We start from the raw sequence: 27241 nt of genomic DNA on the forward strand, positions 1-27241 counted from the left end.
TTTTTTTTTTTTTTTTTTTTTTTGGTAAAACTACTGCCTTTAGGATGCTTGTGGCTTTCCTCTTATCAGTTTCCTGACAGCAAACTTTTCCCATACTTGCTACATCAATAGAGCTTCTCTTTCATGTGAGTTCTCTGATGTGTAATAAAGTTGGAACTATTACTAAAGCCTTTCCCACATTCTGGGCACTTGTAGGGCCTTTCTCCTGTGTGTATTCTTTGATGTATGATAAGAACAGAATTCCAACTAAAGCCTTTCCCACATTCGGGACATCTATAAGGTTTGTCCCCTAGATGAGCTCTCTGGTGCATGACAAGGATTGATCCCCGGCTGAAGCTTTTTCCACACATGAGGCATTTATATGGCTTCTCTCCTGTGTGAGTTCTCTGATGGACCACAAGTTGTGATCGCTGGCTGAAACATTTCCCACACTCAGAGCACTTATAGGGCTTCTCTCCTGTGTGGATTCTCTGGTGTTTAATAAGGTTGGAACTCCAGCTAAAGCTTTCCCCACATGTCAGACATTCATAGGGTTTCTCTCCTGTGTGCATTCCTTGATGGGCAATCAAACTAGAACTCTGGCTGAAACTTTTCCCACACTCACCACATTTATAGGGCTTCTCCACCATGTGGGTTCTTCGGTGTGTTGCCAGATTTGAGCTCCGGCTAAAGCTTTTTCCACATTCGTTGCACTGATAGGGCTTTTCTCCTGTATGAGTTCTTCGGTGTGTAATAAGGGCTGAGCTCTGACTGAATCTTTGTCCACAGTCAGTACATTTATATGGTTTCTCTCCTGTGTGGATTCTCTGGTGCCTAATTAAGTTAGAGTTGTAACTAAAGCTTTCACCACACTCTTTACATTCATAGGGTTTCTCTCCAGTGTGAATTCCCTGGTGTGTATTAAGGCTAGAACGGTTACCAAAGCTCTTTCCACACTCCAGGCATGAATATGGTTTTTCTCCTGTGTGGGTTCGCTGATGAGCAATGAGGTTGGGACTTCTGCTGAAACTTTTCCCACACTCAGCACACTGGAAGGGTTTTTCCCCTGTGTGGATTCTCTGGTGTGTTATTAGGTTTGCACTCCGGCTAAAACTTTTCCCACAATCTCTGCATTTATAAGGTTTCTCCCCAGTGTGAGTTGTTTGGTGTCTACTAAAGTTTGAGCCATCACTAAAGCTTTTTCCACATTCATCACATTTATAGTATTTCTCTCCTGTATGGGTCCTCTCATGTGTAATAAGATGTGATTTTCGACTGAAGGTTTTCCCACACTGAGGGCATTCATAGGGCTTCTCACCTAAATAGGTACCCTGAAGGCCTATGAATTGTCCTATTTCCCTGTCCTGTGAAATAGTTTCCCCATATTTCTCTACTTGGGAATTTCCCTGAGGCCTTTCTAACCCAAAGTCTCTCTCAAAGTCACTTCCCCAAGCAGAATGCTGAATGCCTTCCCCTTCAGGCCTTCCTGATAACATATTTTCTTCCACTGTTTCAAACATTTCTTGATTTGAATTCTCTTCATTTTCACTCTGGATCTCAAAATCTGAAAGGACCAAGAAAAAAAAAATGTTTAAAAACAATTTCTTTCATTGAAAAGGAAGCAAACTAAAGAAAGAAAGAAAGAAAAGCTAAAATTAAGTTTCTGATGATAATAAAAAGGTTTGAGAGTTCAAGAAGTTGAACTCTGCTTTATTTCCTTTAAGCTCCAATTATTCTCACAACCATCTCACCTGAGTAGGAATGACTGTATCAGAATCTTCCTTTTTTTTCCAAAGCTTAGAAATATTGGTACATGGCTCTAATTTTTTCTTCAGCTGAAAAGTGAAATCAGGTTTAGAATTTGGGAATCTGATCACCAGGAAGCAAAGAGGGTACACAAACCTTTTGTTGGTCCCACAGATAAAATCCTAAGATCAATACTGGAGTATCAGGCATATTTACATTTTAATTTAGCATCTATCTAGGGTCCACCATCATTTACCTGGCATTTTAACAACATATGAGATGATCAAGTCATCACAACCAGGAGCCTAAAGCATTTGCATAGCTTACGAGGTTCATGGTTAAAAAAAAAAAAAAAAAATTTAATCTGTCGGACATGGTAAAAAGGTTCAAGAAATATTTTGGTCTCATAACCATAGATTATATGATGGGGTAAAAGGAAGTCTTGTTTCAATTTCTATATCCATGAGGTAAACAAAGGGCAGAAAACCCTGACAGTCTTAAAAATATTACATCTGTGAGAACCTCAACATTCTTTGGGGTTCAAGAAATAGAGAAGGTAGTTCCTTAACCTCAATTGCAATTATGGTTCTCTTCAAAAAGATCAAAGCCTGGGGCTTATTTTGCTGATGGCGTCTTAAGTTACAGTTTAGTGCTAGATAGAACTAGTCAGAAGCACATAATCATTTGAGGACTCATGATAAAAGTCAACAAGTAATAAAGTCTCCTGAGCCCAATAGTATAGCATTAACAACTCAAATAGAAGCAGAAGCCACTAATTCATACATAAAAATCTCTGTGGGTCATTTATAGACTTAGTTTTAAAATGTAATGTTATTTATATTTTATCATTCTTGTTTATTTTGTTAAATATGTCCTAATCACATTTTAATTTGGTTCAGGCTGTACTTGGGAGTGTTATAGACCATATCTGACTGAGTGATTGCCAACTCTGTTATAGCAGATACAAAGAATATAGAAGACACAATTCCTGTTAGATCTTATAGTATGGTTGGAGAGAAAAGGGGAAATTATGCAAGTACATGTGTGAGCACACATATATTTAAAATAATATAATCATGTTAAATAAAGGACATTGTAGTATCTAGTGCAATGCTGATACAGTTTATGAATGTCTTGGGAATCCAAAGAAAGGCTATCTCAATATGGACTGGAGGAGTGAAGGAAGGTTTTAGGAGAGATAGGATTTGAGTTGGGTCTTGAAAGAAGTAAATGTTATATGGAGGAGGGGACATAAGTGACAGGGATAGAAGTAACAGAAATAGAGTTGGAAGTGAGCACCATAAGAGTGAAGGAAATGTATGGAAATTAAGAAAATAATGTTATTATGTCTAAGGGGAATAAAGTTGGCTAGGGGCTGGGGGTGAATATGGTCTAAAAAAGAAGCCAGTCCAAGCTCAACTTAGAGGGAGAGGGATTCTCAGTGGAATGTGCAATAACCTTGCTTGCTCCATGTTAAAAATGTATTATTGTAAGCATGCTATCTCAAGGATAAAAGGGATATGACCCAGAAAGGACAAATGGGGGTTCTTTATCCTTGAAGGTGACACACAAGATATACAAGATATCTAAGGGAAGACACAACAGGAAAAGAGCCTCATGGAAGACCCCAAGAATGCATGGTAATCAGGAAGAACCTGGATTAAAAAAAAAAAAAAACCTGGGAATGAACTGAGGCAATGATCTGACGGTGCGATAGGACAGCAGACCAACCCCTCACTCCCACTGGGTCTTGGACTGGGCAGGTACAAGAATATGGATACTGTAGAAAACAACAGACATCCAATATCTGGAACAGATGCTTGAATGACATTTGGGGAATGGTAAGGGAAAAGTTATGTCTGTGAACATCTTGGGAATGGGAGGAAAATGAGATGTGGCTTAATGAGTATGGTCCAGTATCCAGAGGAGATGTGGGACTTGAATGCATGCACAGCAAGTGCATTCCCCACATCTTTTACCTGGAACCATGCAGGCTTAATAAAGTATTTAGATAAATTCAGGTTTGCTTTATGTTGTTCTGTGAACCTGACAAGCCACATTTAGAGGGAAGGTAGGAGTAATAAATAGGAAGGTTCATACTGCAAACCAATAGGAGATAAAGTTAAATAGATAAGACTAAACCATATTTCCAATAAGTCATTGAATATTTATTAAGTACTCTATTAGGTACTTCAGGGACAGAGAGATGCATAAGATATTTTAAAGAGGTTTTAATGTAGTAGGGGGACTATGAGAAGAATAAATACAAAAATAATTTTAATTCCAGGCTGAGGAGCTAAGTGTAATTTTATCATGTTAGATAATAATATTCTGTAGGAATGTGTTGAAAGTCTTTAAGAAAACTTGATTTGGCATCAGGAAACAGAGACTGGAACCAAAAAGAACAATTATTCAATAATATAGGGTGGTGGCAGGAATTTTAGAAAAGAAATAGAAAAATCTCAGAGACATTTCAGAGCAGTGTTTTAGTGACTAACTAGATATGGTCAAAAATGAATGATTCTAACATTCTGAGCCTATATAACTGATAGAATGGTACCGCCATTGACTAAGAAAAGTTGGAGAGGGAGACAGATTTGGAGAGGAGAATTGAATTTTATTCCAGATATATTAGATCTGAGCTAATAGTGGGAAAGAGATATCCTACAGGAAGTCAAAACTACGTGACTAGAAGTTGGATAGGAGAGGTCAGTGGTAGACATGAATTAAGAGTTCTTTACAAAGACCTCAAAGTTCAAGCATAACTCTTGTTGAGTTCTCTAAGGGAGTAAGAGAAAAGAAAAACTAAGGACTGAAAAATGGTGGACACCCATAGGTATAGTGCAAAAGAATTAAGTAAAGACAAAATAGGAGGAGAGAAGAAGGTAAGATAAATGCTGCAAGTAATAACAGTTCCCTCTGCAACATATACAATAACTGGCCCTCCAACCTTTGCCTAATGATTATTTGTGTATCTTACAAAGAAGTCTTATTTAGGTACAGGCTACACCAAAGGGCCTCTGAAATTCCTTCCAATTCTGAGCTTGTAGGCTTCTGAACTGTAAATATGATTAATTTTTGTTTAAAGTTTTATTAGAGGGAAAATTACCATTTTTGTGAAAAATGCCTGTAATTACATATTTAGTAGCCATTCTAGCCGTTTTCCCTGATGTCTAGTCTTCAAATTTTGAAGACTTCTAAGAGACATTAGTTTGTACAAAAGTTTTGTCTATCACTTGCTAAAATAATATATGGAAAATAAAGTAATCTGAGAGAAAATTACACAAAGAATAAAGAACAACAGAAATAATCACAAAGCAATTTCTTGAAACCAAGTTTTTCTCAATTCTCTAGGAAGCTCCTTATTCCAAACAAAACTGAGCTGTCTCTTAAATATACATTTTTTCCCTCTGAAAATGGTAAAAATTGAGAAGGGACAATAATATCTTGACTTTTTAAAAAATAGGATATGTGTATTGCCAAATTATATTTTGTGAAAAACTTTATACAAGTTTGCTACCTCACTTGATAAATCTATGAGTGACTATTGCTTTCTGAATCAATCTTTGAAAGATGAATTATATTGTTAACAATCAAAAAAAGATTACATATTTACCAACAGAAAAGAAAACAAGTAGAAAAATCTTTAAAAATGAAAATGGTCCATAGTGCTATATAGCAGTGGGATCAAGATGAATGAGAAAGGGCTGGTATATCTGAATAGGAAATCTTGGGATCAGAGAAGGGGAAATTTCATTACAGTATTGAAGCCGGATGCAAGATTACAATAGGTCAATGAAGAAATGAAAATAGTAGGTAGAAATTACTCCCTGAAAGAATTTGGTAGCAAAAGGGGAGAAATGAGATAATAGATTTTTTCAAAAGGTATATAAATATCACCACTACAATTGAAGACTGTGAATGGAGGGAAGAAGTGGGAGAGGAAGAAATAGGATTCTGAACACAGCTGAAGGATTTGGCTTTAGAAAGGAAGAAGAATAGGTCTTCTGAGAAACGTAGGGAACATTTAAAAAATTATGGAAATTTTAAAAATAGCTATTAAAATGGCTGTTATATGGATCAGGTTGATCCATGGAAGAATGTGTGTGTGTGCGTGTGCATGCATGTGTGAAAAATAGTACTAAATTTTTTAAAAGCACAACAAACTGTATGGACAGAGATTACTAATTACAGAACTACCATAGGAAGTATATATGAATCCTGATAAGGGCTGGGAAAAAATTTGGAGTGAGGTAAATAATTAGAGTTCTTTTTATTTATATGCTAAGTCTACCATGAAGAATGAAGGTAAGAAAGAACAGGTATGTTAGGAAATAAAAGGCTAGCTCCTCAGCTATGGTAACAAACATGCAAGGAGAATATAAAGGTCAAACAGACTACTAAACAACTAGGAAGGACAAGTGGTAGTCTAGTTTTATAGTTATACAATTTTCTAAAGTAGTACTCAAAGCTTAGGAGAAGGAAGAGAAAAAGCTGTAAAGAGAAAATATTGAGTATTAGTCAGGAGCAGTGGAAAATCAGAGGGGAACAGTTTAATCCTAGAGAGGGAAACACTCAAATAGCTAATAGTGGAATAAATGTGGGGCAGAGGAGGGAATCTAGTCAGGAAGAGACTAATATCCAGATAAGAACATGGGAGAGAGAAGAAAGAACTGGATTGGGAGATCTCAGAGGTGAAATGATATCTTGTGATAATTCAGGCCAAAACATGGTCATGTTTCTGAGCTGCTTAAAGTCTAGTAGAAAGGGAAGTGAGCAAAGTCAAAGAGGGTAAGCTATCACTCATTCAACTCTAATAAATGTGCTAGCCAGAACAAAAAGAGGGAAAGCAAATTATCTTGGGGCCGTGCATGTTAATCTGTTGTATTTAATCAGCACTCTTCAAAAATAAATATAAGACTTTAACATATTTAACATGTATTGGTCAACCTGCCACTTGGGGAAGGGGATGGGGGGAAGGAGGGGAAAAATCGGAACAAAAGGTTTGGCAATTGTCAATGCTGTAAAATTACCCATGCATATAACTTGTAAATAAAAAACTATAATAAAAAAAAAAAGTAAATATAAGGAGTTGAATCTAAGGAAACATTAACTCCAAAGCAAAATTAAGGCTAGAAGCCAAATTTGAATCCTATTAAAATGCTGTTCTCCTTCATTAACAAAACAAAACAAAACAAAACAAAACAAAACAGCTATTAGTAGCTGACACACCCTTTCTACTGGTTCCTGACTAAACTGGATTTAGGAGCCACAATCCTCTCTGCTACACAATGAGATATTGTTTGGGTCATCTTTTCATTAAATTATTTCATATTTGTTGGTCAGTATTTATCTGAGTAGCAAATAGTATAAAATGTTCTTAATAAAGTTAAATTTCAATTCTAATCCTGTTTGAATCTAAAAAAGACTAAAATATAAAAATGTAAACTTAGGAACCTAATATCTCTAGTCCACAAACTAGTGTCTAGCATTTCTAGAAGCCAGGCATCTATAACTTTTTTCTTTGGCTTTCATTAAATATGCATCTCAGTATTGCTCAAATCCTCCATGGTAGAGTACCATCATCTTCCTCTGAAGGTAGAAATCTTCTCTGTCTACTCTTAGCCATCCATAGGACCTAACTATCTTCTTCTAGATCTGCTTGCCCAATGACTCTAAGGAAATACTGATCTCACCAACAGTGGTTTGATTTTTTTTCCCCCTTTGACATCTTCTATAATGATCAAAAAATTAGCTGCTTATACTGAAAGGGTGGAACATTAGAGAAGGAAGGAAACTTATCTATCTCCTTACAAAAAAATTACATTTTATAAAAACTGGTTACTAAGCAATTATCTGGGCAACTTTTTAATCTGTTTTAAGTTCCAGTTGGCCCTCAATCTCTGGGTTTTTTTAGGTGCATTCCTTATTGTTATTGCTACAGAGACAACAAAGATAAATACACACACACACACACACACACACACACACACGTGCAAGAATAAGTGCTTAATGAATACTCAATGGCTGATTGACATAATATTGCCCTCAAATCCACACTCTTGGAACTAAGAACAGAGGAAAAACTTTTGTGTGCTACAAAGTTTGGAAATTTTTGAGGTTCTCTGTAATATCATAGGACCATGGATTTAGAGCTAAAAGGGATTTGGTTTACTGTCTAGTCCTATCTTGTTCTTTCAAATGAAAAACTTAAGAGCTTCAGGGAAGAGTGTGCCCAAGTTTACATGGTAAGTGGCAGAGCTGAGATTCGCAACCAAGTCCTCTGTCTCAACTTGACATCATAAAATAAAGATGAATATACCATGACAGTATAATGATTGGCCATTAAAAAATATGTGCAGTATAAAAATAATCTTTTTAAAAAATCAAGGGTGTCATTCTGTTTTGTGTTATAGGCTGCTAAACGCCTTGCCTACCACAAGTTCTCTTGAACTACTTGGCTTACTACTATAGTTGACCTATTCTCCTATCTGTAATTTGCCTTTCCATCCTCCCAACATGGGAACCAAGATCCTGGTGTAGTAGAAAGAGGATGTAGGTCTGAATCCTGCAAGGCATTTGCTTTTAACGTGAAGCTCAGTTTTCTCATCTGTAAAATTAGGGCTTGGATGTGATAATTTAAGATTCCTTCTAGTTTTAAAATCTTTGACTTCCTGATTTTCACCTTTTGCTCTGACTAGGAATCTACTGTGTTTAAATATGTCATTTCAAGAATCCTCTTCTACTCACGAGGGTTGCACTTAACCCTTTATTTACATACAATGTTTACTCTGTGTTCAACTGTCTGCTTATATCTGCGTAAATGACTAGAAAAGTTAGACTACTTTGCAGAGTGCCTAATACAAAATGTCCTTTGATGAATACTTTTAATGATCAGGAAGATGATGATCTGATTAAGCTCAAGAGCTTTGAAAAATCAGACTTCCTGAATAAGCAGTACCTATTTTTAGGTAAGAAGAGCAATTAAAATTATTAAAGCTCTGACAATAGACTTATAATGTTAAGACTTATTATTTGTTGGTTTTAGGCAAGAGGTTTTGCTGTGGTTAAATTCCTCTGGTATCCAAAAATAAATGGAAAGGTGTTTGATTCCCCCATATTAAAATTTGACATATCGTATAGTAAGAAATATCATAGTAAGGGATCCAGCTATGACTTTCACCTTCAGTGAACACAGTCTTATTCAGATTAGTAAAGTGAAAATAGGAATGTAAAACAAATTCTGATTCAAGAATGTGGTAATTTTCCCTTCCCTGGGGGAACTGAAGCCAGGGCTGATTATCAGTCAATGCACATGCAACACATACTTATTTTAAATATTGCTACTCTGAACATGTCAGATGTCATTTTTTACTGTAAATAGGGACAAAACTTCATATGGGGACACATTTTGAAAAAAAACAACCTATTAAATATTTGCAGAGAAAATAAATCTTTACCATGTGACATGACATTCCCATAATTCTCCTGCATCACACCACTACAGAGGTTCTTCGAAACAGCATCTAGACCTTCTTGCTCCTCTTGGGAGGGAGAAACTTCCCCATCCTTAAATGTCCCCGACCCCTGAAACAAGAATACCCTTTACTATTATCTGCTGCCTCAAGAATAATCCACCTGTAAAGATATCAAAACTTGCAAACAATATTCAAGTAAAGCTGCTCTGTCTCCAAAAAGTTAGATGCTCTGGAGTCATGAAATTCCAATGCTGGCAAAGGAGAAGCCTGAGAAACAGAATAGCAGGCTGGAAAAAATACTCATTTCCCCTAGAATAGGAATTTAAAGGTCTTCCAGATAAAATTGTTTTGACAGGGTTATCTTAGTGTGGGGGGAAAAAAAGCAGCTTTATCAAAGAAGGTAATGGGTAAGCTACAAGTAAGCAGCACTAATACTAAAGGAATAGAAGGACTCCAAACTTACCTGAGCCCTGGCCATAAGGAGTGCATCCTCTATAACTTGGTCTTCAGTACTGTCCTCCTCAGAAAAGGCTGGAACACGTGCAATAGAGAGAGCTAAAAGAGGAGAAGGTAAGGGCATTAAAGGCTAGGCCCATTTTCATTCCTCCTGTCTCAACAGCCCATTAAGAATTAAGAAATTATTTTTTTAAAAAGAATTGATAAATTATTTAACTGGTTGTATACAGAGATATTTTGACTATAGAAAAGGGCTACTAATATTTCTAATGAGGATGGGAAGGTGGGAGCTGCTTTAGTCACAATAACCATATTGCTTAGGGAAAGAAAGGGTCTTCAGATTACCTATTTGGGGGCCCTCCTAGTCAGGAAAGCTACTTCAGCAGCAGCAGCAATAAGTCTGAAGTTTTTATCTCCAAAAGTCCATTTTGATTCAGGCACAAGAGAAATCAAAATAAAATCAGGGCCTAGCATTTGTTAGTCTCTACTTCTATATTTTGGAATTTTAAGCCCGATCCCATGGTTTCCATACAAGCTATAAGGAATTATGTTCATTTAAGCCAATATTTAGTTAGCACCTATGATATCTATTCAGAGTTTTACTCCAGTGCCTTATTGTGGTAAAAGATCAGTAATCTTAAATTCTCTAGTCTATAAAACATAAGTTCTGGTAGGTTTTTAACCACGATGGAGAAATTTCGAGTATGGTCCAGGCAATAATTGGAACTTTCCAAGGATTAGCCTGAGTAGAGAGTCTCTATACTATAAGCTGTCATTTGGTGATGAATACCAAATACCCCTTAGTCCTGTGGGCCTCTCTCCTGGTTGCAGTGAGGAGGTCAAAGTTCCTCAAAAAAGGAACTAAGGGAACTACGAAGCATGTTTTTTAAGACTGCCATTAAACATTAACTTAGCCATTAGTTGTCTCTATATGAAATCCTGATCCAGTGAACAACAAACATGCTACAGGAGGAACTGATATCAACCTTGATATTTTTTCTATAAATGAAAACACAAGACCAAAAAAAAAAAAAAAAAAAAAAAAAAGTGGAGAGAGGAAAAGATAAGGGCACAGATTAGAACTATTAAAAAAAAAATTCAACAATGTAAAACAACTGCCGTTATGAGAAGATTTTGGCCAATAAGCTCCTGTTCTCCTTTGCCAAAGTTATCCCAAGAACATTTAAGGATGTAACTAGGATAGCAAATAGATGAAAAAGCATAAAAATAAACTTTTCACCATCAAGAATGGAACCATGATGTACAAATTCTACCATCACAATACATAGTATGCTATCCAAGGATATGGAAACAGTGCAGAAATCAAAAATAGGAAAGACTGCTAGGAATGATCAAAGTTACACAGAAGGGTTGTGTTTAAGGGAACATAAATGAGGGAATACACCAAAGATGTGGGAAAACAAAGTCAATCAAGAAAATAGCAATAACTACAGACTCCTTTGCCTATTTTCCTACCTGTGTAAGAATTTTGTAAAAATAATTGGGATGGACATCAAGTACCTCCTTGGAGAAAGTGTAAGAAGGGGATAGGTAGCTTTTGACCATTTGTTTTACAAATGAAATTCACCTAGAACTTTGACTCTTTAGAAACAAAATAATGGGGATAGAGCACCAGCCTGAAGTCAGGAGAACCTGAGTTCAAATTTGGTCTCAGACACTTAACACTTCCTAACTGTCTGATCTAGGGCAAGTCACTTAACCCCAATTACCTCAGCAAAAAAAGAAAAAAGAAAAAAAAGAAAAAAAGAAAAAAAAAAGAAAAGAAACAAAATAATGTTCTAAGATTCCAAATCATACAATATCATAGAGAATGTTTGTATTTTTTTTTAAGTCTAAAATTAAGGGTTGCCTAAGAATTGTTAAAAGTACTGCACAATTTCACACTCCAGATAGCCTGCTTGCCTTTTTGCTCAATTATGTACTCAATTATTCTCTTAAAAGAAACCCTTTCCCTCTTAGCCTTTTACCAATCTTGTCCTGTCAAGCTCTATAGTCTTAGATGACTCCCACCATCTGTGGGCCTCTCCTCTTCACATACTGCTGAATGACGCTGGAGAAGATCAGGAAACTACTGACTGGGTTCACTACAAATTTGTTACATATTCTCAACTGATATTCACTGCAGCAAAACAATCCTACATAGCCCTAGGAAACTACTGATTGTGTTCACCACAAATATGTTACATATCTCAACTGAGTATTCACTGCAGCAAAGCAATCCTACATATTCCTACTCAATTCATTATCCCATTCACCACAGTAGTTTTCCAAAACTTTCCCATCCCTCAAGCCTCCTCTGGATTCTCTTTCCTTCCACTCTATTAGCTGAAAACCTTGTCTTATATTTCACTGAAAAAATTTAGGTCATTTGCTAAGAACTCCCTTTTTCTTCCCCTCCTTAGCTTACATCACTTGGTTGCCTTCTCTTCTGGCTCACATGAAGAGGTCTTTTCTCCTTGTTAAGCCAAACCCCTTTATATCTATAAATAATCCCATTCCTTAACATCTTCTCCAGGAAGAAGCTTCTTTTATCAGCCCCATGCTCTCCTTTATCTTCAATCTCTTCATGTTTACTAGCCACTTTCTTATTGCCTCCAAATATGTCTATGTCTTCCTCTTGCTCAAAAAATCATCACTTGATCTGCTTATCCCTAGTAGCTGTAAACCTATCTCTCTCCTCCCTTTGGTGGCTGAACTCCTTAAGATCTTCTACAACTTGGTGTCTCCACTTCCTTTTCACTTTTTAACTCCCAGCAGTCTGGCTTCTGACTAAATCATTCATTTAAGTGAAACAGTTCTCAGTAAAGTTAGCAATAGTTGATAAAAATATTTTATCTAATATCTCAGGAGATAGATCCTATTATTTTCTCCATTTTATAGTTGAGGACACAGAGACAAGGGGAGGTTTCTTGTTCAAGGTCACATAGCTGATTAAGTGGTCAGAGGTGGGATTTGAACTTGGATCTTCTTGACTCCAGACCTAGCACTTTATCCACTGTGCCATCTAATTGCTTCTAGTTACTGTTATGGTAGTTATATCAGAATCAACTGAATGCTCAATTAGTTATTAACCAGTTAGAAAAAGAATCAATCCTAAATCAAATAATACCATAAAATCTTTCAGCAATTTTGACCTGACCTATTTAAATGAGTTCCCCAAAAAGGAGAGATGGGAAAAGGCCTAGTTTAACCTTGACTTTTACAATTTCTTGCAAAAGTTTAACCTCTATAAAGCAATCACTACAATGCGGAAGCCATAGTTGCCTTAGCTAGCATACCCTTGATTTCCTTGCCAGATAGAGATAGCAGCCAAGTTTAGTATCACTCAATAATACAAATTCATTTGTAAAACACTGTAGGAGGAGCAGGAGAATGCAGAAGATTATAAGCAGTATTACCTCTTAACATAACATAAACTGTAGAAGTAAATATCTTAATATGAGACCCTACAAATTGTATCCCAAGAGCACTGATGAAAAGGGCAGGATGGTAGAAAATGAAACAGATTTGTCAGCATTTCAGTAATTCTCTTCAAAGAAAGATGAAATTCAAAAGAGCAGCTGGACCACATCAAATTCACATAAGGATATCCAAGCCAGAGGTAAGACAAACTTGAAAATATTACAGAATATCTCTCAAGGCATAAGAAACATAAAAGGAATTGGAAAAATCACAATGTTAATCTCTATAAAAAATGATAGTTAGGACTTTAGTAACTACATGCCCATATGCCTTCTCTTCCATTTTTATAAAATTGCTATAAAAATGATCTACACACAAAATGAAGATTATCCTTGATGAAATATGAGATGGAATTAGATGTCTAAGTTTTCTGTAATAGATCATATCTATATAATCACACAGATAACTGAAAGTTTCAGAGAAAATGAAATCCCACTCTGATTACAAAAACAAAACCTCTGATTTGGCATAGCAAAGTGTAGCCTTCAAGACTCTTCCTCCAACAAGAAGTCTCTCAATCACATATTAAGATCTTAATACAAGATTCCTTAATAAGTGCATCCACAAAGACAGTGATCCTCTGATTATCAACATGAAATGAAACTTTAATAAAACAGGGACAACTAAGCTCACTAAAGATGTTCATTTCTGTCGTGCCGAATGTCCTGCACAAGGTCCAAATAGAAGAGGGATTCCCAAGGAAGGAAGGAAACAAGTATTTATTAAGCATCAACTATGTGCCAGGCACCATGCTAAATGCCTTACAGATATTTCATTTGAGACCCTATAACAACCCTGGGAGGTAGGTGCAATTATCTCCATTTTACAGTTGAAAACACTAAGGCAGATACAAGTTTAATGACTTGCTTGGAGGAGTAGTAAGGCTAGACTGGATTATTGAAGGTTATCCATGTGTTTCTGTTTATAAATAATATTATGTCATTTGTTTTAAGCATTCAAGTGTCTTCCAAGAGATGAGAGGATCTCTGATTTAGAGTTGGATGATACTTTAAAGACCATCTCATCCATCTCTCTTTTTCCATAACTGCTCAAAAGAAACCAAACTTAAGAATCAAAACTAATGGGATTATTGTTCAGACTAGGACATGCAGTGGAAAGGCCAGGCCATGAAGTTCAGTACAGATATCTGGGAGAGGTATTGAAGAAGTCAAGTCAAGAAACATTTATTAAATACCTATTATGTACCCAGCTCTAAGGTCTAGGGATACAGAAAAAGGCAAAGATAGTCCATACTGTGAGGGATAGAAAATCCTATCCAAAAATGACTACTCAGAGACCTCTTGAAGTAAATAGCAGAAAAGTTATTTAATAAATTCTCATGAGAATGAGCAGTTCCACCGTGAGGAGGGAAAGAAAGAGAGCACACAGTAGAAGGGCTAAAGAAAGGAATAAGATATAGAGTTTTTATAGGTTTTAGTTACAAAGGATTACATCATGAGTTGGAAAACATTAAGAGATAGGTGCCCCCCCCCCCCAATTAGATGTTATTTGTGCCAAAAACAGCAGATTCCCTAGTTCTGGGAGGAACCATACATCAGGCAACTAACTGTCCAAACATTGATAACTTGAACAGTGATAAATGTCATATTCAAGGTTAAATACATATGTCTAAAATCTAAATACATATTGGCTACTACTCAACATACTTGTGCAGGTCACAGAGACCTAGAGAAACTAAAAATACAGAAGAGGAAGTTAAACGTCCTTGAAGTTCTTCACTTTATCTCTACTCCACTCCACACAGCTGGAAATTCTTCATTTTATCCCCATTCCACTCACACAATACTCTCAAGGAGCTAGCTCACAATCTTAAAGGGGGAAACAACATGCAAACAACTATGTATAAACAAGGGGTTTGTGTGTGTGTGCATGCGTGCACAAGTACATGTGGGGGGGGGGAGAGAGAGAGAGAGAGAGAGAGAGAGAGAGAGAGAGAGAGAGAGAGATGCTATCAGAAAGATGGCATTAATCTTGAGGAAAATCAGGAAAGGGTTCTTATAAAAGGAGGGATTTTAGCTGAGACTTGAAGCCATGGGAACCAAGCAGTAGAAGAATGAGCATTCTAGATATTTTCCATTGTTAGGCAATGGTATAGTTCATGCAAGCCATGGGAAGGAGCCTAGTATCAATAGAGGGAAGTCAAGTGTAAAAAACTATAAAGACAGGAAAGTGCCAGGTTAAGAACCCAAAGGAAGATTTTATATTTGTTCTGTAGGTTATAAGGGGCCCTTGAAGTTTATTCAATAGGAGATGTGGTCAGATTTGTACTTTAGGAAGGTAACATTGATAGTTTTGTGGAGAATGGACCGGAGTGGCAAGACATGAGACAGGGAGATCAACAGGCTACTGAAATAGTCTAGTGATGAGGTGATGAGAGCCTGCACTGAGACGTTGGCAGTATCAGAGGACAGAAGCAGGCCTGAGTAGAAGGCAGATGTGGAAGGAGTTTTATGATATGTTTATATCAAAGCTGAAAGGTCCACGTAGTCTGTGCCCAATCTGTGCCCAAGAGTACCTCCAACAATGTCCTCAACAGGTGGTTATCCAGCCTTTGAGAATCTTCAGCAAGAAGGAAACCCATCTCCTTCCAAGTCGGCATATTCCACTCTAATTATCACCTGTATCTTCTAATCATTTTTTTAAAAATCCTCTTAAGTTTTTCCTTATGTCAAGGCCAAATCTATCCTTCTGTAACTGTCAACCACAACTCCAGTTCTTACTTCCCATGCTAAACAGAACAATCCTCTTCCACACACTTCTTTCTACAACCTGAAAACAACTATCATTTCCCTTTTTAAAACTTATCTTCTCCAGGCCAAACATTCTCAATTTCTTTAGCTGATTCTTCCAGGACATGTTCTCCAGTTTTCTAATCATACTGGTACCCTTTTCTGGACATGATCCAGAAAAGCGTTGTTTTGGTGCTCATCATGTCCAGTGTTGCCTGACTCTTTTTGAGGAAAGTATTCACAACATAAAGACTTTTGAGAAGTCTAAAAACTCTTTAACTTCATTTATTAAACCTGAACCAGATATTCTGACATACTTTTGTCATTATCTCTTATGATCATCCCTGTACTGAAGTCACTACGTATCAAAGTATGAATGACTGAGTTTGGAGGATCTTGTAAAATTCTTTATGAAATTTGTCTTCTTAATCCTCTCTAATAGAGACTGGTGTACTAGTTGCAAATGTCATTATAATTTTCCATTAGCTGACACTCATTATGAACACTTCAAAATGAGATGACCCAGTATCCCATTAAAATGACATTTATTATTGCCTTTGGCTACAGGATATCTCATAATTCCTTTTCCTCTCCTCTGAGCCATCCTTCCATTTAGTTGTAACTTCGTCTTATTGCTTAATCAAAAAAAATGCAATATTGACACAGTTCAGTTCTTCCAATGGTATGTCCAATGTTCCAATGGTATGACCAATAAATTGGTCATTTAAATATTTCCCAGTATTCTCTGTTCCCTTCTCTGCTACTCCATTACTGTCACCATGGAAGCCAAAAGGGAGATGCAGAAGACTGCGGGCCATTTTTCATTTTTCCTTGGATTATTACTATGTCCAAAGAATTCATTACTAAGTAGTCAATCTACTGATGTTTCTTTAGATTTAGGTGGACAGAAAAAGTTTTATCAGCATAGTAGAACTTGCCAGAACTTGTGTTCAGCAAGCAGGGACTTTAGGAACTTAGGTTCATCTCCAATCCAGGAGAAAGCATATGTATTAGCTCTGGGACAATACATATGTGGGAAGGAACATTTGAATCTCTAAACAGCTCTATTACAGAGAGAAAGATTTGAATGCTGCTACTTTTAAATGGCTCCCCACCCCCTGAAGTGACCAAAATGTTTTGTTTACTAAAGCTGTGTGACAGAGTGGATGGAGACATTCCCTCCCTCTTCTCAGTTAGGAAGCCCCAGGTTCAAATCTGACATCTCTGTGTGAATCAAATTAAGCCACTTAACTTCAATATCCCAAGCACTTAACTCTGTTTACCTTGGTTTTTTTCATCTGTAAAATGAGCTGGAGAAAAAAATGTGTCTTTGCCAAGAAAACTTCAAATGGGGTCATGAAGAGTCAGACATAATTAAAAAACTACTCAAAAACAACAACAATAACAATAGAAGTTTGACATGGTAAAAACAGTGTTTTCAAGAAGGGGAACCAGTTTCAGGTTGAAGCTAGAAGAATGCACTATTGCCACTTTATTTTAAAGTTTGCAAGTTTGAGACACAAAAGACTACTGATTTGCTCTCCCACTGCCCAGAAGCACTTCATAGGTAATTAAAGTAAGCCTCAAGATGTTCAGTGGTCTTGTTTCAGTGAAGGGCATGGTTAACTAAGAGACTAACTTCCTATTTTTATTCATTTTAAAATAAAAATAACTTCATTACAACAGCTAAACATAACATTAAAGAATCCTGAATCCTAAATTATTTTAGAAGCATAAGCAACCTCTTGTGATGAAATGGTGTTTATACCCAAAAGACAGCCTCAATTCAGACAGAAGACTACTCAAGCAAGGTTCCTTGTCTTTTTGTGGCTTTCACAGTCACCAACTGAGAAAAGAAACAGAGCAAAATTTCTTCAATCAAGGCCATGTGCCCCTAGCTTTGCACAAACTTTCCCCAGTTTTTCCTCTAAGTGGTATCCTTTTGTTTACTTTGAACACTGTAATTCAATATACCATCAGTATAAGTACACAATTCCTTGCAAAAGAGTGAATTTCACAATACATATAGGTAAACATCCAGTTATTGGGACTATAATATTTGCTTGTAAGTTAATATTCTTAAAAGGTACAAAGTCAGTTCCACTACAAGGAGAATTATTTCCTAAATAAAACAGTATATTTATATTCAATTGTACTTAAATTAAGCACAATAAGTTAAAAACCTATAGGCCTAACAGACAAGTATTGGCTAACTATGAGAAGAAGGAATAACACATGCTTCCATTCTCAGTTGTGTTTTCTCTATATAAGTAAAGCAACAGAAGTACTGAATGATTCATTTTGCGTGCTAAGCATGAAACTAAAGCTGGATGATGAGGCAGGGAAGTATTATGACTTGTGTTTGTGGAGGGAGTAAAATTATGGATCCATTAAAGGTACCAAACATAACAATCCAGTATGGCACATAAATTAAACAAAAATACAAATACCTAAGTACAAACTTCAGACTGAATTAGCTGAGCTGGGAGTTAGCCCAAATTTATTATTTCCCCAGGCCTGTTACACATTTTCCCCACTACTTTCCTCAATTCAAAAGTCACCTAGACTGTGCTTATTCCAGCTATATTTCTAGGTCTGACCCTGCCATCCTTCTGGTGGAAAAAAAAAATAGGCTTTTAAGTAGCCAGTTTGCCTATATCAGAGCAAAAAGGTCAATAAACCTTCTCAGCCTGGCTAAATAAGTAAGCAACTATCAGCTTGCTTTCTTCTGGAAACCATACAGAAAAGCTCATTCATTACTTCATTAATCTGATCAATGGATAGTTATTAATGCCTACTGAGTACAAATAGATAAAATAATCACAGATCTCAAGGACTTTTAAGTCCAGTAAGGGAGATAAAACTTGTTAAAGCAAATAAGAGAGAGGTACAAAGTGCAGGGAAACTTGGAGTAGGCCAAGCTCAATTACAGGAGCACTAGTCCAGTCTCTTATTTTTATGGACAAGGAGACAGAGAAGTCCAGTCTATTGACCAAGAGCTGACAGCTGAAATGTGGTTCTTTGGTTCCCCAGCAAAGGCTTTTGCCACCAAAGTCCAGTTGCTGGGGGTGGGATGACTATGCTGTGAGGGACAGAAATGGGGAAGGCTTCATGGAGGAGGCATCTGAAGTGGGCCTTCAAGAATGGCAAGATTTCAACAGAAAGAGCTTAGGGAAAAAAATATCAAGCAAAGACACAGATTACAGAGCATGTTAGGGGAAGAGCAAACAGTTCAGTTTTGCTATGACAATGTATGAAATCAAAGCGGGGACAGGGAGAACCATGAAGGTTTTCAAAATAGAAGTAACAAAGCTATACCTGGGGAAGATTTAAGTATATAGTAGTATGGATGGAGTTCCATCTTCTAAACTTACTCATTTTCGTCGAAGGCAGAAATTTTTCTACCCACCCCACACATCCAACAAATTACCAAGTCTTGCCATTTCCACAACCACATCAATTCTTGAATTTAAGTCATTCTTCTGTTTTGATCACCAGATTTCAAGCACTCAAGACCTCTGACTTAGCTATTGCTATAGTCTCCTAACTGGTCTCCTTGCTTCAATTCTTTCCCCCTTCCAATCCATTCTTCTCACAGTGATTTTCCTGGGAAAATCACTTCACTTCTGTCTGCCTCAGTTTCTTCATCAGTATGATGGGGAAGATAATAACACCAACTTCGCAGTGTTGCTGTTTAGATAAAAAAAAAAAAAAGACAACCTATAGAGCAGGTTTGAAAACCTTAATACCCTATATAAATGCTAGATGTCATTTATTCTGTATAGACACATTATATAAATGCTAGATATCATTTATTCTGTATAGACACATATATATAGTCTCTCTCAATAAAATGTAATCTCTACATTTTGACTGTTTCATTCTCTAAATATTTGTCATCCCAAGTCCTAGCATAATGCCTTGATTTAGTAGGTATTGTTGATTGGCCAGATAGAAGACTATTGAAATAGTCTAGAAAATAAGAAATGAGGACCTGAACAACTGGTAGAAGTTGAAATGGTATAAAAGAAAAAGAAGCAACACTGAGAAAGAAAGGAAAGAAGGAAACAGGACTTGGGAACTGATTAGACTGGAAGTACGGGATTCTGAAGAAAAAAAGGGAGGCAAGCACTTATTAAGTGCTCACTATATACCAGATTGTGCTAAGTATCCCATTTGATATCCCATTTGATCCTCACAATGATCTTCAAGATTATTATGCTATTTGGTGCTATTATTATTCCCATTTTACAGTTGAGGAAACTGAGGCAAAGAGTGATATCCTCACAACAATTCTGGGAAGTAGGTGCTATTATTACTCCATTTTAAAGTATAAAAAACCTTGAACAAGTCAAATGGCTTGCTCAGGATCACATAGCATCTGAGACCAGATTTGAACTCAATTTCCTCACTCCTGATCCACTGCTCTATCCACTGTGCCATCTAGCTGCCTGAAGATAAAAGAAAGAGTCAAAATGACTCAAGTTGCATTTATTCTCTCTAATATCAGAGATAGCTCAATTTTTGGGAACTGCTTTGTCGTGAATTAAAGTGATTTTTAATTTTTCCTGATGAAGAGTCAGGGGAATCAAGAAATAAACAGAAAACTGATAGTTGCATGCGAAACTTATGATATGAAACCTGTCTGGAGATAGATCATCTAGTCAGAATAGATCCAAGAGGCCATTTAAGCTAATCATCTCATTTTATAGATGAGGAAATTGTAGTCCTGGGAAGTTACATGATTTGCTCATGGTCACACAGGCTTTTGAGTCTGGGGCAAGATTTGAAGTCTTCTGATTCCCGAGCAAGAAATATACCCAGCACAGAAAAGGCAGAACTTAGGACCTGCAAAAAGGGTGGCTGTCCTCCCCATCCCTACTCCCTTCAGCTTTCACAAATCCACACCCACGTCTTTCTCCTTGAACTGCTTCCCTCTGGGATCAGTCTGGTACTCTCCCATTTTTTCAGCCACTAGGAGCTTGAGGAGGGAGGGAAGTCTGAAAGGGAACTACAAATGAGACTAAAGGAGGAGGCAAATCTGGCAGATCATTGGGAAAAAGATGAAAAAAGAAGGCCCTGTTCCTATTATACCAGGGAGAATAAGCACTCTCTTATTTTTTTAAATGTCTTTTTTTCCCCCTTTTGACCTTTACAGAAAAAATAAAAGTAGCAAGAAACCCTTGGGAAATAAGCTCAGCTGCAGTTACAAATTTTGAAAAACCTTGAAAAGGAAGTGAAATATTCCTGCTTAACGAATGATGCCAAAGATGTTGAGGGAGCACACCCAAAAATCTCCTGGGCCTGGATCGCTCAGTTTTCATGTGAAAGATCTCAACCCATTCCCCTCCTTGCTCCAGCCTTTTGCCTTTTCATCCTAATGTTTCACTGAACCCAGGGAATAGAAGGTCTCAGGGTTCAGTAAAACATGTTACACAACTGCTCCTCCCCATCAAGGAAGAAGAATTAATGGTCTCCACAGCCCTCCCAGACCCAGCTGGATAAATGTGGAAGCCAGGCAGAAACAAACAGAGAGGGAAAATGAGGAGGAATCCCTGACTCCTTTTCTTTTTCTTCCCTAGGGGTCAGGATCTCAAGGAGCATACTGAGTCCAAAGAATAGCTGCTTCTCTACTTTCTCCTACACGTGTATAAACTGAGTGCTCTTGTTTTTCAGGTGTATAAACAGCTGTTTCTCATATATAAAAAAGGTCATATGGACTCAAATACATGGATTTTCTCAGGTTCTCACATAGCTTTAGAGATTAGCCTCTATCTTCTCATTTTGACTTCATTTTGAGATTTTCCAGCTATTTAGAGAACCTCTTGCTGTGAATTCAAATTCAACCTATTTATAATTGAACTCATCTTTATAATCAAACTAATTCTCTGACATTCCCATACTAGAAACCTGGAAGATCACCCTTGACTCTCTCCCCCATGCCTTTAATTTGTCACCACATCATGTCATTATTTTCTTTAATATGTTTCAGCTTTATACATTTTTCTCTCTCCCTACTTCTACCATCCCCCTAGACGCTACCCCTTCACACCTTATACTCTCCTCCACAAATGAAATCCTTCCTGTATGCAGTTTCCAAAGTAATTTTCTTTGGTTAAAAAACAAAAACAAGCCTCTAGTAATGGCTCCCTGTAAAACTCGTCTGTGTGGTTTTGCAAGACAACATAAGAATTTGGTCCTGCTTTTCCCTAGCCATAGTTCCTACTACTTTTTTTTTTTTTTTTAATCACAGATTTCCTAAGCTAGAAAAGACTTTATTTGGCATCTCATCCTAGTTCTCTCATTTTACAGATAACATACATGTCATACTCCAATCAGACTGGTAACTTCTCTGTCCTCACCAATCTGCTCTGATGCAACCCACAAGCATTTATTCAATGCCCACTATGGATAAAGCCATTTTGTTTGATCTACTGGATATACGAACGCAAATAAAAACCGGATCAAGCAGTCAAGGAGAAGGTAGAAGTGACTTATGACTGCTCCTGCTTTCTGGTCTTGGCTCACACTATTCTGCATACTCCTCCCCTCACTAGCTGTCCAAATACCATCCCTTCAGGCCTAATTTAAGCAGCACCTCTTCCATAAAACATTCGCTAAAAACTAGAGCTCACATTAAAATTCTGTTCTTTGAACTATAGTCCCACCATTATCACACAGCTAGGCCCTTAATTATTCTGTTTCATTGTTGGCATTTTTCTTTCCCTATCTAACCCAAAGCTTATGAAGGGCAGTACCCATACCTTCTGATCTGACTCCATCTGTATCTCCCATAGCAATGAACACAAAGCTTCTTCTTTTGGAGGGGGAGATGAGTTTAAGTGACTTATCAGGGTCATACAGTTAGGAAGTGTCTGAGGCAGGATTTGAATCTGGTCCTCTGGACTCCAGAGCTGGTGCTCTATCCACTTCGTCATTCAACTGCCCCTGACACAAAGCTTCTTAGCATAAAAGAGGCTCCTCTGATTCCCCCCTTAGCTCACTACCAGCCTTCCTCCCTGCTTTGACTTCATGAAGCACTTTGTTTTGCACCTCTCTTTGTATTTACGTATGACATCGTGCCTTACATCTATCTGAATTGGACTGATATAATGCCTATGTGACAGATACCGCATAAGTATTTTTTGCCAATGGGATCTCATTTGATCCTCACAACAACCATGGGAGGTAGATGCTATCATTGTTCAGTCACTATTTTTCAGCTGTGTCTGATTCTCCATGATCCCAACTGGGGTTTTCTTGGCAAACATACTAGAGTAGTGGTTTGCCATTTCCTTCTCTGACTTATTTTATAAGTGAGGAAACTGAGGCAAACTGGGTTAAATGACTTGTTCAGGGTCATACAGTGGTATTTGAGGTGATTTGAACTCAGATCTTCCTGACTCCAGGCCCAGTGTTCTATCCACTGCTCTACGTAGCTGCCTTTATTATGCCCATTTGACAGATGAAGAAACTGAGGCAAACTGGGTGAAGTGACTAACCTAGGGTCACACAGAAAGGTATTGTCTAAAGCCAGATTTGAACATAAGCAGGTCCTTCTGTTTCCAGGCCCAAGCTCTATCCACTGCGATACCTAGCTGCCTCTAAATGGAATCATTCCTTTGCTAAATGGCAAACTCCATCTCATTTACTATGTCTCCCAGCACTTAACACAGTGCTCAGCACACAAGTCTTTAATTAATAAATGCTTACTAAATCCTTACAGTCTAGTTACCAACAACACTACCCTAAAGATTCCCCAACAGCTGTACTGCTCATCAGCTCTTCCAAGGCAACCCCAGCCATATGGGTTTCCTTCCTGCCTGGGCAAAGGGGAAGGTGGGTACAGAAACATATGCCACCTTGGATTTCATAGCCCAAAGACTAATAGATTACTTTCTTAGGGAAACAAATCCTTTCTAAAATGTGAACTTCATCAGTTTAAAAAGTATGTGTTACCTGTTATTGGGGTCACAAAACCTCATTGGTACCCATTTTAAAGTAAAAAATCAAAGTAAGTTAGGAATAACTAGGGGGCTGAATATATACTTCAGAAAACTTGATTATCAAATTACAACATTGAAGATTAGAGGCTTAAGAGTTGGGAGGGCCTTAGGGACTATCTAATCAAATCTCTTCATATTTGAGAAGGAAGCTGAGACCAAAAGAGATTGTCATTTACACAAACATCATCCATCTCTTTCCATCCTTCTCCCCCCTCCCCTCCTCCTACTCCTCCAGTAAATGGCAGCCCATTGATTCCAAATACAGTGTTCATTTTATTATGTCCCACTGCCTCTCCTAGTTCATTTGTCATTCAAGCAGGATACAAGCAGGAAAAGGAGTTTGAATTTTCTAGTGAGTATGTGAGCTCTCTCAGAATTTACTATTCAATGTTCAGCCGTCAATCCACCCTGTTGATGCCAATGAAGTCATTTTAGTTACTGCTTTCCCTTCTAGTTACTTGGCTTCCAATTTTAAGGAAACCTCTTTCCCACTCCCAATAAATTTTTGATTCTCACCACTCTCCCGAAGAGTTTTGGTCAAGTCCTCCACCAGAGCCACCGCCTCCTTGCTGCTCTCTGGCCGATGCTCCCTCAACCAAGCCTGAATCTCTGAAGGCAGCAGCGTTAGCATCTGCTCCTTTGTACGAAGTTCTGGCCTTAACCAGCGCTGACAGAGTTCCCTCAGTCTGCTGAGAGATTCCCTGGGCTCAGCAGTCTCCTGATATTCAACTTTACTTTTAATCTGATGGAAGGATTCAGTGTCACAGCTGTCCCCTTGCAGGGCTAAGCCAGGCTTCCAGGAGGAATCCTCATCATCTAGTATCATTGTAGAGGCCTCTTCTTCCTCCTCCTCCTCCTCCTCCTCTTCTTCTGTTGCCTGAGCCAAAGAATCCAAGGTGGCAGTCATTCCTGGGACTTCTCCAGCCATTGTCCAACTCTGGAGGAAGATGTCCCTCTAATTGTTGCTTGCACTTGAAGGCTCAAACTTTGATCTTCTCTGGTGAGTCACTTCTAAGAGAGATTTGACAGAATGAGTCTGTAAACAGCAGTGCTATACAATAAATCATTTCCACAATCAGTAAGCACCTATGCAACACTACATATCTGGCACTATGCTAAACACTAGGAATACAAAGAAAAAGTGAAAATAACCCCTCAAGACAATATGCACATATAGATAAATATGCAAGATATAAAGTTGATTCAAGGAAAACCTTAGGTATAAAGACACTAACAACTGGGGTCTCACATCAGGCCACAAAATAATCACCAAACCAACAGTACCCTCTCAGCAGTAAGAGAAGAATGATCTGATCCTAAATTGAAATGTATTTTCCTGTGGGGAGTCAAGTTTAAAACTCCCAGCACCGCAACCACCACTTCACAAACTACAGACCATATTTCTTCTCTCAAGGCTAAAGGATGGTTCCTGTGGAAAGTAGCCATGACCACACATTCTCTGGCAGTCTAAGGACAGCAAGGCTGAATTGCCCAGTCCTTATTCCACCTATCACTTTAGTCTGTGACCTTGGACCTGTCACTGTGGCTCACCACCGGCAAACTTCTATGACTTCATTTCTCTACCTCTTAAATACATGGATGATAATATTTACTTGCAAGGGAATCGGAACAATACCAAAGGAGATAAAACATCCAAGCCCCGTGGCTCCTCTACAAAACCCATGCAGCGTTATCAAGGAGCCAAAAGAGGAAAATCAGAGCAGAGGAAAAAAACCTCAAGCAGATTCCCGCACCAGAGAAAATTGCTAAAAGGTAAAGGTAGCTAGTAATAGAAAGAACAGAGACCAGGTGTGAGTGTACAATGTGGCTCTGCCATTAATTGAGCGGATAAGCCACTCAACCTGTTAACTCAATTTCACCACCTGTAAAAAGAAGGGAAGGCTGGAGATTGGTGCGGCCGACGTTTCAAGCCCCTTAGCTCCAAACTTCGGCGAACCTCGCAGACCCCTGGGGGTTTGTGCAGGTGACGCCCAACTAGGAACAAACTCTCATTCGGTTATTAAGGAAATGGTCAGGCAGCTGCGATGCTCCAGGTGCGGGAGCACCACTATGACACCGGGGGAGCAGTTACATAAAGCGAGGCTGCATGGAGGGGGAGTCCCTTATTAATGAACGGCTCAGAGAAGATTTGGAAACATCAGCAGCGCGGGGCGCAGAGGGCAGTCATGCAAAGCGGAACGGTCCGGCTCGCGGTGGGCAGCGGCTCCGCAGGACCCCCGCCCCCGGGGGAGCTGCGGGGCCCGTTATTCCTGCAGTCCCCACACCTCCCCTCGCTCCCGGCGCCTCCGGACTCACCGTGGCTCGAGGGGCCCGGCGGGCCGGGGGACTAAGGGCGCTTCCCCGCGAAGGGCGCCCGAGACGCGGACACGGAGGTGGCGCGCGCCCCCGGGCTCAGCGGAGCTCCCGGGCCAGCTCGGGCTGGACGCTCCGGCGCCGAGAACAATGGACAGGAAAAGCCCGCCCATGTCCTCCCGCAATTGGTCTTCGCGAAGGCGGCCCTGGGAACTCTCCCCAGCTACTGGCAGTAACAGCCGTCAGGTGGTCTGGGACAGGGAGGGAATGGACCAGCGTTGCGGTAAGCTATTATGGGAGTTGTAGTCGGGGCTCTGAGGCTGAAGCTCGTCATTTTTTGAATGAGACTGCCGGTATTGAAGAGTTTATAGAATCCACTGCCTAGCAGTTAATTTCCCGAGGCAAAATGTTTTCCCTGATTATGTTTCAGGCTCCCTGTCAGCTTAGTGTAGTGGAAAGAGCGCTGGTTCTAGGGTTAGGATCTGAGTTCAGATCCTAGCCCTTGTACTTCTTTGATCAGGGGCAACTTAACATTGCTTCCCTAGCCCTCCATAAAGGGCTCTTTCATAAAATGAGCAGATCCAGCTAGATGATCCTCAAAGATCCTTCCAGATCGAATGTAATAGATCTTAAAGTGTGACGTGTGAATTGCTTATGTGTGTGTGTGTGTAATTGAAGGACTTCCAGCAGCTGCCTGCAGTAAAGATAAGGTGAAGTAAAGATAAGTGAAGAATTTCCAAGGACGTTTAAATTCCTCTTCTATGTATCCAACCTAGAATGATGGCATTTATTGCTGTTCAAACCATTAATGTTTAGACAATTAATTGCCTGATGTATGGTTCCTCCCAGAACTAGGAATCTGCTGTTTTTGACACGAATAACATCCAATTAAGGGGTGGGGGTGGGGGGGCACCTACCTCTTAATGTTCCTCAAACACATGATGTAATCCTTTGTATCTAAACCCTATAAAAACTGTATACCTTATCCCCTTCTTTAGCCCTTCTACCATGAGCTCTCTCTCTTTCCCTC

General features: G+C 38.5%; 1 protein-coding gene across 3 annotated transcripts; it reads right to left on the bottom strand.

The window, feature by feature from the left end:
• Nucleotides 1–26392, bottom strand: ZSCAN2 (zinc finger and SCAN domain containing 2). Of its 3 annotated transcripts, none has more exons than XM_031955700.1 (5): nt 26215–26389; nt 24415–24909; nt 9667–9758; nt 9186–9312; nt 1–1543 (listed from the first exon to the last, which is right to left on the bottom strand). In XM_031955700.1, the coding sequence occupies exons 2-5, from the start codon at nt 24824–24826 to the stop codon at nt 105–107; spliced, it is 2070 nt and encodes a 689-aa protein (XP_031811560.1). In that variant the 5' UTR covers nt 24827–24909; nt 26215–26389; the 3' UTR covers nt 1–104. The 3 variants fall into 3 exon arrangements, with proteins under 3 accessions (XP_031811560.1, XP_023352244.1, XP_031811561.1); XM_031955701.1 differs by lacking the exon at nt 1–1543 and adding an exon at nt 1741–1814 and having other exon boundaries at nt 26215–26392; XM_023496476.2 differs by lacking the exons at nt 9667–9758; nt 24415–24909; nt 26215–26389 and adding an exon at nt 1731–1814 and having other exon boundaries at nt 9186–9242.
• Nucleotides 26393–27241: the final 849 nt, after the last annotated feature.

Source organism: Sarcophilus harrisii, chromosome 2 (genome assembly GCF_902635505.1).
Source record: "Sarcophilus harrisii chromosome 2, mSarHar1.11, whole genome shotgun sequence".
Taxonomy (NCBI): Eukaryota; Metazoa; Chordata; class Mammalia; order Dasyuromorphia; family Dasyuridae; genus Sarcophilus; species Sarcophilus harrisii.